The sequence below is a fragment of the Micromys minutus genome (assembly GCF_963924665.1).
Source record: "Micromys minutus genome assembly, chromosome: 6".
Classification (NCBI taxonomy): Eukaryota; Metazoa; Chordata; class Mammalia; order Rodentia; family Muridae; genus Micromys; species Micromys minutus.
This window is the reverse complement of record NC_137975.1, coordinates 43,878,652-43,894,532: the sequence shown is the minus strand read 5'-3', so window position 1 is coordinate 43,894,532 and position 15,881 is coordinate 43,878,652. Positions and strand designations below refer to the sequence as shown.

The window sequence follows — 15,881 nt, the reverse complement described above, 5'->3', positions numbered from 1 at the left end:
GGCCGCTGGGTTCCGGGCCGGGTCGGCGGAGGCCCTGCCCGCGCCGCGGCCGCGCTCTCCCCTGGTGCACTGCCGGGAAGGTTGGGGCTTGGGGGTGACTCCAGCCGAGATCCCTCTCGGCCTGCTGGGGGAGGCCTGGCCGCAGATCCGAAGCGGAAGGAGACGCCTCGCTTCGGTCAACCGGCTGGCTCCAAGGCCGGAGCGTGGCCGGAGGACCGTGCGGGGAGCAGAGGCTGCAGGGCCAGGCCCGGTGAGCGGCCAGGCGCTTCCGCACTCCGCCGGCGCGCTCCCTCCCTTCTCGGGGCCCCGCGCGCTCCCTGCCCTGCCACCCGCGCGTCCTCGTGACCTCGTGGGTGGTTCTTCCCCCTCTTCCCCCAAGTCCCCAGTCCGCTGCTCTCTTCTGGGCCTGAGGTTCGGAGGATGCTCCCTGGGAGCTGGAGAAACTTTGGGTGAGCGAGAACGCAGAGGCCAGGGCCTTGCCCTCAGCCCATCTGGGCGTGCTGGTCACGGGCGCATCCCTCTCTTAAGAGACCCCAGAACCTTGGTGGCACTTTGTGATCCGCCGGCACCCATCAACCTTGGGTCTGGACCGCACCGCCTGGTCTGGGGAACCTGCACCTGAGCATTGCATGTCCTCTGACGTAGACCCGGGGTTAGTCAGCAGAGAAGCACCTTCCAGGGCTCTCTTGTGTTTTGTACAACCATGAGAGATTTTAAGCATCGGAGAGCAAATTCCCATATGATTTCTAAGAAAAGTCCTACAATAAAATTTGGGAGACATAGAGGTTCTTGAGATGGCGGCTGATAATTTTAAATGTGGAACGTTCACAGGGTTTTCCTTCTAGCCACACTGGCTTTGGAGCAACTTTTAATTAAGAAAGCTTATGTAAGCAGGTTGCTTACATGCACATACTGCGCAGGAATAATTTGTTTTGCTCTGCGTGTTACAGCATAAGACATACCACACTGGTTGACTCCTACATTTAAAACTTAGATTTTAAGTAATCACGATTGTGCTCCTTGGTTTTTTTTTGGGGGGGGGGCGGGGTGGGGAATGAAGTCATTGCTTTGATTATAGCTTTCCTTGGGAGGGGACCAGACGCCTTGAAGCTTTGCATCCAGACACTTCTGTCAGTCTAGTCACTGTCACCTTGACATTGTACTGGTCTGAAAAGCACTACTAGACCCGCAAAACATAGGAGGTCGACTTAAAAATATTTGAGAAGCAAAGTCAAATACGAATAAAATACAAGATTCATAGAAAAGTCAGTCTTCCACTCCCTAGGGAAGTTCTATATCTCTTTTTGCTCTGGGGAACAAATTTGCTGGCACAACTGAATGGTCTACTTATACCTGACTGCAAGACCTGATGCTTATACTTCAAACAAGGATTGTGCTGTAGTTCAGATAGCCCTATGTTTGCTTTCTACATTATAGATCACATCTGAGCCCAACAACTTAGCTGATGTGGAGCACGTGGTACTTCTGTCTTAATTGGAGTGAGAAAGCTACTTCAGTGATTTTACACTTGATATTGGCAAAAGGATTGCTGAAGTTCACAAATTGACAAGTGACAGTTACCAATGGAATGCCTTTGAAAAATGTTCGAATTGAAAAGATTTCTTATCTATAGGAAGCAGATAACATTCTGTTAATAAATTTTTCATTTTAAACTGTCTTGAAAGTTTGCCATTCCCTACTTTACCCAAACCCTCTCAGTCTTTACTCCCTAAACACAATACTTAGAATAATTATAGATCTTAAATCAATGGTAGGCATATACATGTTGAATTAATACAGACTGTATCACATGGAGAATGAATTTTCTTTCTACTAAACGTCATGCTCTGGAAGACAGGTACGTTCTCTTAAGAGCAAAGTGTCTGAAACACAGGGAAATTATGTGTTCAGCTTAAAGGGAGAATATCTGCACACTTCAAGTACCTCAACAGGTATCTGAAATAGAGAACTTTACCTTGTAAAATTCAGCTAGGAACGGGAAGACAGATGGGTTAAAGCTACCAAAGGATCTTTTATGCATGAGAAACATATAGCTACAGTACTGGGATCTTCTGGATTCTCGAAGGAGATTTGTAAAGAGAAATGGAACAAGATTCAAAACTTGGTTTCATACTTTTGGGTTTCAGTGTCATTTTCATAAATAAGTAGGGAATGATTTTGAAATTGCATTGCTAGCCTTTCCTAAAAGAAAGCAAGGACTTCCAAACTTTTCATTGAAACAGTTTTTCAAGTTCATATTTCACTACCAGTCGAGTGCATAGTTTTATTTGGCAAGTTCATGATACACCTGTAAATTCCACTGGTTCTTTAAGAACAATAATCTTTGTTTGATAATAACTTAAGTATTTTTTGAGTAGTTCTTCATTTAACCATTAGATTGAAGCTTTATATGTGTTCCTGGAACATTCTTGTAACTATGTAAAACAGAAGCATTTTGTCTTAAAGTTAGTAAACTGAAAATGGGTCAGGAAAGATAGAACGACTTTCTTTTTAGTTACAGTAATCCCTTCACTGTTTTATATTTAAATTACCAACAATTCCACTTATAGGTAAATTATGATTATTATCTTACATTTCTTCATTGAACTTTAAAGGGCTGAGGGAAAATACTGATAAAAACAAAATGTAACTTTTTTACCCCATCTAACTTCTTCAGCTATGAAATAGTCATTTTATAGTGTGTTCCATCAGGATAATAAAGTCTACTAATGGGCATTGTCCATGACATGCAGACTTTATACTTTAAAATATTCTTTCTACTTGACTTTTAAAACCATGTTGCACCTCATACGGAGGTTATTGAATTCCTAACATTTTTTAAAGTAGAAAATACATAGAATGTAGAAATAGAAAATAAAGAACAAAGCACCTACTAAAAAATGAAAGGTGTAACAATTTAGGAGTTTGAATTGTTTAATTCTGAAACTAAGCAATGGAACCTTTAAGTTGTGAAGTTTTTTTTTTTTTTTTTTTTTTTTTTTTTTTGTCTTCAAAATGCTACAGGGAACTGAAAATAAAACCAGTACAGCTCATTAGCAATTTTAATAATCCACTGGGGGTTCCCTCTACCTCTCTACCTGGGAGCTGACACTTCTGCTTCAAAGACCCTTTTGGGGAAAATATAGACGACCAAAGTGAAACTTAGAGGTGAGTAAAGGATGTGTCACTGGCTGCTGAACTGCAAAAGACAAGGGCTGTCCCCGGGTGTGAAGCAGAGGAATATACACTCTCCTTTTCCCTGGTGTGAAGCATAGGACTACACACACTCCTTTTCCCAGGTGTGAAGCAGAGGAATATACACACTCCTTTTCCCAGGTGTGAAGCATAGGACTGTACACATTCCTTTTCCCTGGTGTGAAGCAGAGGAATATACACACTCCTTTTCCTTGGTGTGAAGCAGAGGAATATACACTCTCCTTTTCCCTAGTGTGAAGCAGAGGAATATACACACTCCTTTTCCTGGGTGTGAAGCAGAGGAATATACACACTCCTTTTCCTTGGTGTGAAGCAGAGGAATATACACTCTCCTTTTCCCTAGTGTGAAGCAGAGGAATATACACACTCCTTTTCCTGGGTGTGAAGCAGAGGAATATACACACTCCTTTTCCTGGGTGTGAAGCAGAGGAATATACACACTCCTTTTCCCGGGTGGGCAGTTCACATTCCAGCCTTTTAGGACTCCAGAGAACACCGAGGCTTCTTCAGAGAGCGCCTATCAGGACGAAACTTTCAAAGTGACAGTAGTAGAAGATTCCAAGTGTGTAAACCAGGGATGTGTGTGTTCCCTCCTGGTGATAGCAAAGATTTCCTGTCTGCCACTGTTAGGCAGCAGCTGTGGCTAGTTGCCCATTTGACACCTGGTGTCAAATGGTCGTTTCAGCGAGAGAAATATTTAAGATTGACACCTGTCACTGAGACATTTGGTACAGAATTTTCAGAGAGGAGCTAGAACTAATGGTGAACTGTAGCGCTTAAATTTGGTGAGAAAGAAAATGCTGCGGAGCTCAGTTTATGTGAGCTGGTGTTTCTAGGTGAAGGTTCATTTCTTTTGAAAATGTCACTGAGCAACAAAATGAAGTCCGAATTTAAAATAAATTGTTTTTTTTTAAAGTCTTATTGAAATACGGAGACAGCAAACTTGGTAGTAACTAGCAAAACCTGCAAGATGGATATTTATCATATCATTTTCTTTTCTGCTTTTCCACGGACTCTCTAGGTGTCTTTAATTGCTGTTAATATATCGTAATTTAGTGTGTGGACACGATTCCTGTGACTCTCCAGGAATTCGGAAATCAGAAATGCCAGGTAAGGAAGAGAGGCATTATAGGAACATGGAGTAACTCGTGCTGACACCCCGTGCTAGCACATCTACTGGTCCCGAGCGCCCTCCTTCCTTCCAGCTCCAAGCCCGCGCTGCAGTCGGGAAAACCACGCCTCACAGGAAGAGTCGACGCAGACCAAATCCTCCCGGGAAACTCCTGCGTCCCGTGCACCGCCAGCAGGGAAGTGACAACCGACACGGAGTCCCGGTTTGCCAGGTCGTCCGTCCACCACTCCATCTACCATTGTGACGTCACGCCTGGGACCCACAGTTGCCGTGGGACGGCTGCATTCAGGTTCCAGCCCGTTGCCGGGGCGTGTAGGTAAACAGGGCAGTCCCGAGGGACTTCGCGGGGTTGCGGCGAGCAGACCCGGCGAGCACCGCGGCACCATGAGCCAGAGGCAGGTGCTGCAAGGTAGGAGCCGTGGGAAGACGCCCCGACGGGCTGGCGCCGAGGGCGGGCTACTCCACTTCTCCTCTCCCCGCAGTGTTTGAACTGTACCAGAACGCCCGGACCCGGTTCGTGCAGATGGTGGCAGAGCAGGCGACCAGACCTCAAAACATCGAGACACTGCAGAATGCGGGTGAGCCTTCACATCGCACGGGGCCCTCGTCTCACTCCCCCATGCCGCATCCATCTTCTTCCTTCGTCGCCCCGGCCTCATCTTTCATCCCGCACTTCATCCTCACACCACCCAGCGCCCCAGCCCCACCCGGTCTCGGGCCCTGCTGCTTGCCCAGCTGCTTGCCACGCCTTCGCTCTCCCTTACTAGCTCAACTTTTGGGGAGCCAAGGAAGTGGACTAAAGTGCTGCCAAGTTACCCCCCCGGACTCCCTCCCCTCCGCAGGAACTTGTGGGTGAGGCGGTGCAAGGGACCTGGCGTCATTTCCATCTTCGTTGCAATAAGCCAGCCATATGAACTGCCTGGAAGTCATTTTCCTGATGGGAGTCTACCCCAACCAGACCCAGTCTATCCCGGTGCCCTCTCTTGTCACTCTTTGATCACATTCACTTCCTAGAAGCAAGAAATTCCAGGCTGCTTTCACCGTCCTCCTCTTGGTATTCATGGAAGAAGAGTAATATGCTTGAATCTTTTCCAAGAGATTCGAAATAGGCAACATGGACCTGGTTTTGTGACTTCTGCAAGGCATCCTTTTCCCACCCCTTAGTCTCTCTCTCTCTCTCTCTCTCTCTCTCTCTCTCTCTCTCTCTCTCTCTCTCTCTCTCTGTGTGTGTGTGTGTGTGAGAGAGAGAGAGAGAGAGAGAGAGAGAGAGAGAGAGAGAGAGAGAGAGAGAGAGAGAGAGAGGTGTATGTTTCTGAAGAGACATTTATTCACCCTTGATGGAGCACCACACACAGACCACAGAAAGGATTCTATTCAAATCCAGCTTGGAGAACCAGTGAGTTTACTTAGCATTATTAACAAGAACCAATCTACCAGTGGCTACACACTACTGAAAATACCTTTCTCCATTAGTCACTTAGACATCCGGGAGAGGGTACAGACATCATAAGCCTCTCCTTACATCTGCCTTTATCTGTGGCCACCCCATGACATGAGGCTGAAAGACAGACACATAGACAGAGACAGACAGACAGACAGATACACACACACACACACACACACACACACACACACACACACACACACACACACACACACACGGGGGGGGGGGGATGAATGCATTATGTTTAGAGAATTCCTGCTGGTAACCACAGCAGGCAGGAGCTCAAGAGGGCAACAGCATTACCCAGAAGACCGCTTTCCACAAGGGCCTCTTACTGAACTTTGAGCTTGATACTACTTACCTGGTCTTAAGAAGACCTCAGCTTACAGGAGGAGATCTTTAAAACTATTTTAAATGAACATGTCATTAAAACTAAATTAAAGAACAAATTGCCGTGCACAGCACTTAGACGGCGCTTACCCTGTTTTTTTGTTGTTTTGTTTTTGAGGAAACATCTTCTCTTTGTTTCCTCAAAACAGATTCTTTGTTTCCTCACTGAATTTTACTGTTTATTCCTTGGGTGTTATCTCTGGTTGTGATGGGGAGCCATTTCTAATAAAGCATGTCTTTCAATAGTGTGATGTAATTGTTGATTTAGCCTCCTCCAGTGCCATCTTCCAAAACTTTAAAACAGATTATGAGGAGGACACCGAGGCAGAAATTCCTTGTCCCCAGTTTTCACCTTTTCAGTTTTGTTCTAGTCTGTAAACTCTTGTCTCTAGAACCTCTGGCTGGCATCGTCAAGGTACAGTATGATGACAAGGGTCTCTTGTGGCTTTTCTTTTAAAGTTTAAATTAGCGTGTATGCACATGGCACAGTGCATTGGTTGGCTCTCCCCTCCCAACTCATGGCCCTGGGTGTGGAACCCAGGGCATCAAGCTTGCCACCGGGCATGGAGCCACCATGGCTGCCTTGTGTTGTGCTTCTAGCCCATGATCGCTCCCTGCTGCTGACTCCAACCTGCGCCACCCCTGAACTAGTATCTATTTTTAAAATATCATTTCAGAATTCATTTTCTCCTGGAATTGTTTCATGTAAATTGACTTTCTTTACATACATGTTGTTCATTAGGGCATTTTACATTTTAAAGTAAATTTTAAATTACTTTCAAATTTATTTTTTTCTCAGTCCTACTCAATGTACTCTGCGAATAGGTGTTTGCTATTTATAAGATTTTACTGTTTGGATAATGTATATGTAGGTAAAAGGTAAATGAATACTTTTAAAGTCACACTACTTAGAAAAATTAATATTGAAATATTAAAATAAAATATGCACAATACTGAAAAGTATACTGAATATCTTTAGGAATTTTAATGATGTGTTGCCTCATCCTATCAGAGTACAAGGTAGGATATATCGTGAGTTTTTCTTTTGTTTGTTCTGTTTTGTTTTTACTTTTAAGACAAGGTTTTAGTTTTGGTGCCCAGGTTGGTCTTGAACTCTTTGGCCCTTCTGCCTCAGGTCTACTAAGGAGCTGGGAATATGGACAGGAGATAATGCTCCTAGTGTGTGGGGAATTTAACATAAACTAGCTGGCTAAGTGGTCAAAGTATAAGAGTCTTAGGCCTGTAAGTCTGGCCTGTGAAGCAATGAACACAAGGGACATAGTAGTTTTTCAAAATTATCCACTACTGACTGTCATCTTCATAGCTCGTTAAGATTTTTTTCTTTTTCTGGGGAAACATTTTTAACATACTTAAGTTTATCTAGAATTCATAATTCTTGTAGTAATTTAAAATCCTGAGTAGCCTTCTATGTATATTCCTGTAGTTCAGAGCAACCTACAAGTTTTATTCTCAAACCTTTTCTTCCTTACTAGTCAATAAAATCAACCATTCTAATGGTACCATGGATTTAAGCCTGCTTTTGAGTGTGTTTGAATTGCACATTGCAACCAGGCTTTAGTTAGGTGAGTGTTTCCCTTAGACAGTAAGGTGCAGGTAGACTTTACTCTTGACTTTGATACATGGTCTATGTATCTGGCAAGATTTTTTGTTTTGTTCCCCATCCCCCAACATGTTCTTATATTAAATATACATCATGAGTCCAGGATAATAATAAATCATTTTCCATATAGGCATAATGAGCAAAGCATAATTCCCTTGCTAAGAATTTTTAATCATTGCATGTGAAAGGGATTTTAAAGATTAGGGTTATTAAAAACTTTGACATTAACTGTTTAAAGAAGCCTCTGACTTTAGGTACTACTGGTGGCTATCAAATAATAGTGAGGGTTGTCAGCCTGTGGGGTCTCTTTGGGAACCACCTTGGGAATCTGAATGAAGTCAGCCTTGGAAAACCTTCTCAGATAAACCCCTGTAGATGGGGACTGACAGTAAATTTAAAGTTGGCCCCATAGGGAGCTTCAGGCTTTTTCAGTCCTAAAAAAACAGTCTTATCAAGCCAGAAGCTCTTTAAAAGTATACAGAAAGAAGTCCAGGGTCCCATAGGAACCGAGAATTGAAGTGGTTCAAGGCAGGCCACAGAGAACCGTTTCAAGCCCACAGTCAAATCAATGATTTGCTGGCTGGGAGAAGTAGGGGAACAACTTAAAAAAACAACTACAGCTGGTTTTCAAGTCCACAATGAACACTTTATTCTTTGTTTTTGGCTTAGATCATACTTTGTGTAAGCTCATTTTATCGGAGCAAAACTGGAATGTCTGCTGAAATTGTGTTGGTCCTAGGAGAAGCACACAGCCACAGTTTTAGAAGAATGTTGGCCTTGCCCAAGAGTCAGTGGGCTAGTCTGTGAAGATACAAGTTAGGTTTTATTAGTTTCCAAAGAAGAATGTTGTCTTTGTCATTCGTCTTTTGCTTCCTGCCATAATGATTATCCAATATTAATTTCTTTAGAGATGTATTTTATTTTATGATTAAGAGTATTTTGCCTGCATGTATGTATGTGCACCACGTGTAGGGTTGGTACCCATGGAAGTCAAGAGAATCCCCCGGAAATGGGAGTTAGTCATGGTTGGAGGGTTATGAGTCACACGAGCTCTTAACTGCTGAGCTCTCTCCAGCCCTCCATGTTACCTTTATGGCTTGTTTGGGTTCTTTCAGAAGTCCAGCTGACAATAAGTGGTATTTGTGACATCTAGAGAGAGTAACCTCTGCCTGCTTTTCTAAACATTCTAAGCTTTGCAGCTGTCAAGGCAGCCAGTGTCAAAGTGTGCCATAGACGGTATTGTTCTTCCATAGAAGTGCTTTATAGACGGTATTGTTCTTCCATAGAAATGCTTTATAGACGGTATTGTTCTTCCATAGAAATGCTTTATAGACGGTATTGTTCTTCCATAGAAGTGCTTTATAGGCTTAGTATTGCGGACAGTTTAACAGCATGTATCTTGCTAAAGTCATTCAGGCTGCTCTGAAACTCATGATTCTCCTGCCTCAGCCTCCAAAGTGCTGGGATTGCAGGTCTGCATCACCACACAAGCTTACATGCATTAAAAAATAAACCCTGAAGTCTAATAGTAAAAGAAGTAGATGCCTGTCAGTAAAGGCATTGGCTTCTTGCCAAAAGAATTTGTCAAAATGCACTTATTTATTCCACAGTTACTTGTTAATTATTCTATGTCATGCTAGCTACTATACATGATTTTTCTGGTAGAAAGCTGTTCTTTTTTATTTATAAAATATTCTCCGTCCTCCTTTGGTGCCAGGAAACTTGTGCTTGGTCATCAAGTGTAATAATAATCCTATCTGTGCTTGTGACACAGTTATCAATTCCCTCCTCTTATGCACAGCTATTGAATGTTATCATTTTCGTGTGTGCTATGGATTTAGCCCAGGGCCTCTAACATGCTAAGCATGTAGGGTCCCATTTATACACATCTTTTAGAGTAAACTTCCTCTAATGAGTAAACTGTATAAATATTTTAGAACGAGTGTGTGTAAGAAGGAATTCTCTCTCTCTCTCTCTCTCTCTCTCTCTCTCTCTCTCTGTGTGTGTGTGTGTGTGTGTGTGTGTCCTTGCATACATGTTTTGCTGGACATTGAACTCAGTCTCATATATGCTAGCCATGTACTCTACCATCGAACTACATACACTGTAAGCCTCAGACAGTTTTCTAATGAAATGCCTTACAAATTTTATCCCCAAAACCTAAAGCAGCAGCCCTTATTACTAACATTTGGTACAGCCCTTATTACTAACATTCTGACTTCACCCTAGATATTTTAATTATCTGCAGTTTTATAATCACATATATTGCAAAAAAAAAAAAAAAAAAAAAAAAAAAAACAAAACTCTACACATTGGTAGAAGACAAGATACAAACCAAGATTTTCAACATGACTTTTGAATCACATGGAACTGTGTCTGTGTGGTGTGATTTTAAGGGAGGAACATTTTAAGTGACCCATATGAGTTCCTTAAAGTTTTATAAATTTGTAATTGCATTGTTACTATACTTAACATTGTATGAATAACAAGAAAATGGCTATCACAATTATTTTTATTGTTTGTAACTGAAGTTTATTTGAAATAAAATTAATTTGCACAGTTGGTTCCTTTGACATCAGCGAACATTTGTGGCATGCATAGGTGCCAGATGGACACTGAACATATATGATGATCATGCAGATATTAAAAGGAACAGTTCCTGCCCTTCAGTGGCTTAGTTGCTAAGGTATGTAGTTTATGTATGTAATATATATTACACACATATAACGCAAATGGTATGTAGTATATAGTGTATATATATATATATATAATATGTATTACTGTTATATATCTATACATTACTATTTATTTGAAAGAAGTGAAGATTTGGGTGTGAGAGTTGCTATGCAGACATGCATCTTGGGGTAGGTTTTACCTCTGTTGAATTTCTAGAAAGCAGCTGATGCAATTGCTTTTAGGCAGAGAAAATATTATGTGTAAAGACAGGAACTCGAAATGGATAAGAGGTGGTGCCGAGGAGAAAAGGCCAGCATTGGGGTCTGGCTGGAGCTTGAGAACCAGGGTAAGGGTGGAAGAGTCCGGTGAAGCGGGAGGGGAAAGCAGGCCTATTCAGGAAGTTTGGGTTTCTTCTGCAAGAAATGCAAAGCTATCACAAGTTTGCAGCCAGAGGACGGACTGGACCAGTGTTGTGTTTGGTAACATGATTCTAGGGTTAGTGTGGAAGAGAGTTGGGCATGGTTTAAACAGCACCATGAAGAGCTAGTGCCTGTCACATGGCTAAAAGCTGGCAAGTGAGTGAAGTCCGAGGATGGAGTAACTTAGGATGGAAGGCAGAGTCAGGTAAGGACAAAGAGAGGTTGGGAGATAATTCCCCAAAATATTGTTGCTTGGACACATCAGCACCATTCAGAAATGGAGAACAGACCAAAGCAGAAGGACTGGCTTCTCTGTAAGAGCATGGGGGAGGAGCGTTTGAGGTGGCGAGCAGTTCAGAAACAGTGCAGAAAGGAGATCGCAGCCGGAAAGAGGTTTAGACACACAGAACTTGCATCTTTATTTGAAAAGTATGTAAATGCCCACTTAATGTTTCCTCATGTAATTATGTTCTAATAACTTTGCCTATAGTACAATACAACTTAATTGGAAGTAACTTTTTCACTCAGCACTAGGGACTGAATCCTTGCTAGGTGTGGATAGCTTACGTCATCACTGCGTTGTATGCTCAGCCCTGAAGTAATCTTAAGTCCTCTCATGAAATCTCGTGGTGTTGATCAGCTGGAGGGTGAAAAGGCATTAGAAAAATTAGGTGATCTTTTACTTAATGTAGTGATTATAGAAGACAACTACAGCAATGCTAATGGTGAAATTATAGAAATTCTGGCAGTCAGAGGCTGTGGTACTCACTGTCAGTCAGAGGCTGTGGTACTCAGTCAGTCAGAGGCTGTGGTACTCACTGTCAGTAAGAGGTTGTGGTACTCCTTGGCAGTCAGAGGCTATGGTATTCACTGTCAATCAGAGACTGTGGTGCTCCTTGGCAGTCGCTAGCAATGGGCTCTTAGTTTTCATGCACTCATTGTGACCCATGGACTCCTTAACAAACAGCTGAGTAAGAAGCTGCTGTGGTTTTTTCCTTCTCTTTTTCCATTTCTTTTCTCTCTGTCTCTGTCACATTTTTTCTTCATTTAGTAAGAGCTTGTTTTATAGCATCGTCCTTACATCTGTACCTTTTAGAAGAAATCTACCTATTATCTCCTGTCTTCTATCATCTGTCACATGGTTCTGTGGATTAAACCTAAGATTATAGGCACAATAGGCGTGTGTCCTAGGGTTTCTATTACTGTAAAGAGACACTATGACCAAATTCAAGTTTGGAAGGAAACAGTGCATTTGGCCACACATTATAGTCCATTACTGATGAAAGCTGACAAGAACTCAAACAGGGCAGGAACCTAGAGACAGTAGATGAGGCAGAGGCCATGGATAGGTGCTGCCTTATGGCTTGATCCTCATGGCCTGCCCAGCCTGCTTTCTTACAGAACTGTACCACCAGCCCAGAGGTGGCACCACCCACAATAGGCTGGGCCCTTTCTTGTCAATCACTAATTAAGAAAATGCCTTACAGCCAAATCTTATAGAGGCATTTTGTTTTTCAATTGAGGTTCCCCCCCTTTTAAATAACTCTAGCTTGTATCTAGTTTACATAAAGGAAGCCAGCACAGGGAGTGTTCTACCACTGAGGTACGACCTTATCATTGGAATAATGAAGTGTCCTTGCCAGTGTAAAGGTAAGAACATATCTTCTAGGTGAAGAGAGGTGTCTGAGAATTGCTACCTATAAAATATACACTATAGTTTAGGAGGTAGACATTTGGGGTACTATTTGAAAGTTTGCTTCCTTCCCTAATAAAAAAATTAATTTTCTCAAGGTCATTTATTTAATGAAGTTATTCAACCCAAAGTACTTCAAACAGACTCCATATTCTGTAATTTTAGATACTTTAAAAATGGTTTAGGGAAAGCCCCCATCTTGAAGCGTGTTTGGCTGGCCCGCCTGTGCTCAGAAGTAGAGAGGCGCTTCTGTTGTTGTTCTCGAAGCTGTGGTGACTGTGGAATCAGAAGTGTTGAGTGTGAGAAACTTTACAGATAGCCACAATGGCTGAAAAGGAAAATAATAAAAAAAAAATGGCTGCTCTGAGGCCAAAAATATGTCATCAAATTGAGCATTAATTTGGAGACCTCAATTTACCACGAGACAAGTTTTTAAAAGAACAGATCAAATTGGATGAAGGCTGGGTACCTTTGGAAATGATGAGAAAATGCAACAGGCTAAACCAGCTGACCACAGACTTTGATGTAATCATACAAGCACTGAGCAAATCTAATGCAAAACTCATGGAAGTGAGTGCAGACAAAACTAAGATTAGATCACCAGGTAGACCATGTCCTGAAGTGAGTATAAGAATGACGTGGAAAACAGATGTTTATATTAAAGGCTTCCCACCCTTGATGATATAAAAGAATGGTAAGATGATAAAGGCCTAATACTGAATATTCAGATGAGAAGAACATTGCACACAACACTTAAGGGGCCAATATTTGCTGTGTTTGATAGTATTCAGTCTGCAAAGAAGTTTGTGGAGACCCCTGGCCAGAAGTACAAGGTCACTAATCTGCTAATCCTCTTTAAGGAAGATTCCTTTGGGAAAAAAAAATGAAGAAATAAAGCAGAGCAAAGTGGAAGCTAAATCAAAAGCCAAACAAGAATGTGAAGGAAGACACAAGCCAGGAAAGACAGGATGCTTACTGAAGCTTGCTGGTCACTTGGATGGGCAGACCTGTAGAGAAGATTTACACTTCCTTTTCTCAAATCACGGTGAAATAAAATGGATTGACTTTGTCAGAGGAGCAAAAGAGGGAATAATTCTCTTCAAAGAGAAGGCTAAGGAAGCACTTGAGAAATCCAGAAGTGCAAATAACAGTTACCTACTGTTAGGGCACCAAAAGGGGATTTGGGATTCCTAGAAGGACATGTGGGAAAAGAAGCAGTGAAAAAGATCACAGATGATCAGCAAGAATCCCTAAACAAGAGGAGGTCAAAAGGAGACCATGCAGCTGCAGATTAAAAGAAAGGGGAACAGACCTGCCTATGCTGGGGCACCCAGAGGAAGGACAAGATTCGATGATGATCATCGTCATGGACCAATGAAAAGAGGAAGAGACAGAAGAGACAGAGATGAACCCGAATCATAAGAAAAGAGAAAAAGATGCTAGAGACAAGTGGTTTATTTAGTAGGCAGTGTTTTTATTCCTCATATTTCAAGCTGCTTATTGTCTTCAAAAGCTTTTAAAAAGAAAAGTGAATTAGATCCACTTCAATGTCCACCTGTATAAAAGGAAACTTTTCTTGTTTTACTTGTTTTCTTTTTGTTGTTATCCAAATGAAAGTTTTTTTTTAATGCACAGTTCTGTTTGTGTTTGGATGATTAAAATATGGAAAGGAAGGTTCTTCCTCTTAATTGACTTTGTAATATGAGAATGTATTAGAACAGACTTGTAAAATATATACTGCATGAAAATAAAAAATGTTTTAAAATTTTGCATTGTGTTACTGTCTAAAGGAATGTATGATGCTTATGACATGGCAGAAATACAGAAGAAAAATCAGTTAACTCTGATTTGGGACAAATCATTGGCTTTGCTCTTTAAAAAAGATGTATGTGTATGAGTGTGTGTATCTATGTGTATGGTGTGTGTGTCTGTGTGTATGTCTGTGTATGTGCCTGTGTCTGTGTGTATATGTGTGTGTGTCTGTGTCTGTGTGTATAATGTGTGTGTGTATGTATGTATGTGTTTGTTTGTGTGTGCTGGTGCCTGAAGAAGCCACATCCCTTGGAAATGAGTTAGTGAAGTTATAAGTGTGAGCTGCCTGGTGTTATGGGGAATCGAATCCAGGTCCTCTGGAAGAACATCAAATGCTCTTAATTTTTGAGCTATCTCTTCACCCTATCTTAATATTTTATGATTCAAATATATTTTAAAAAATGTAGAAAACATAAAAAGAAAAAATTCCTCTGACTATGTGGACTGGTGAAATAAAGTGAAATTTCCCAAATCAGAAGACTTGTAGTTGGTTAGCTATAACTAATAATAACAGTACTAATAAATACTTAGAGTTAAATTAAATATTATAATAAATCACCGTAAGCTATTTTATTTTATTTGTTGTAAAGACAGGGTCTCACTATGTTGCCCTGGCTCGACTGGAAGTTGTTAGAAAAGCAAGTTGGTTTTAAACTTACAGAGATTCTCCTGCCTCTGCCTCCTTACTGCCAAGCTTTAAAATGTACACCACCATTCATGACTTTTTATTTTTATTTTATTTTATTTTATTTTATTTTATTTTACAGCCTGAACAGCTCAGAGTTCTTGTGGCTTATTTTTAAATGCAATCCAATATGAATTATACACTATTGACTTACTTTACATATTTCAACAGACTTTGCATAAACATATCAAAAAGAAAAGAAAAAATGATCAGAATCACCTGAAAAAAGAATACCAAAATCACACTGTGGTTCTTAAAAAGCTATGGTTGTGGTTTCAAAAGTGTGTTCATTGCGATACTTTACTATTTATGTTTTGACCCTTTAAAATCAAACTGTCATATGTGTTATAAATACGTCAATCAGTACTTGAAAACAAGCCAACTCAAATGGGCTAAACCCTCAAATACATTTCTCTAGTAAAGATGTAGACCAATGAGCACATGAGAAGATGCTCAAACTTCTTAGCTGGGGAAATGCACATCAGCCACAGTGCAGCTACCCCGCCATGCACACCACTAGGACGGGATGGCTTGGGTGTAGAGATGCTGGACCTGTTGTGATGTGGCTGCTGTTAAACACGGGCAGTTCTTAGCTGGGGATGGTTAAACACCACTGTAAACAAACAACACCAGCAGACAGGTAAAGAGGATGGAAAGGTAGCTTGTTGTTTGCATTTTATCACACAGCACAAGGACAAGAGTAAGGAAGTGTTAAAAAGAAATAACTATTTTTTTTAAATATCCAGAAACTTTCTAAAAATAGCCTGCGTTCTGATTTGATAATTACTTTAAT

General features: G+C 41.4%; 1 protein-coding gene and 1 pseudogene across 3 annotated transcripts in view; both read left to right on the top strand.

The window, feature by feature from the left end:
* Positions 1–4,672: 4,672 nt before the first annotated feature.
* Positions 4,673–15,881, top strand: part of SPAG6 (sperm associated antigen 6) — a gene marked incomplete at its 3' end in the record, with an annotated part of 64,209 nt that continues 53,000 nt past the window's right edge. For both annotated transcript variants that reach the window (XM_080918423.1, XM_080918422.1), the window contains exons 1-2: positions 4,673–4,757; positions 4,831–4,926. In XM_080918423.1, coding sequence (XP_080774549.1) covers positions 4,733–4,757; positions 4,831–4,926 — 121 coding nt within the window. In that variant the 5' untranslated portion in view covers positions 4,673–4,732. The remainder of the gene's footprint in view (positions 4,758–4,830; positions 4,927–15,881) is intronic.
* Positions 12,916–14,053, top strand: LOC308421663 (lupus La protein homolog; annotated as a pseudogene). Its single transcript has one exon. The product of its transcript is annotated as a lupus La protein homolog (transcript).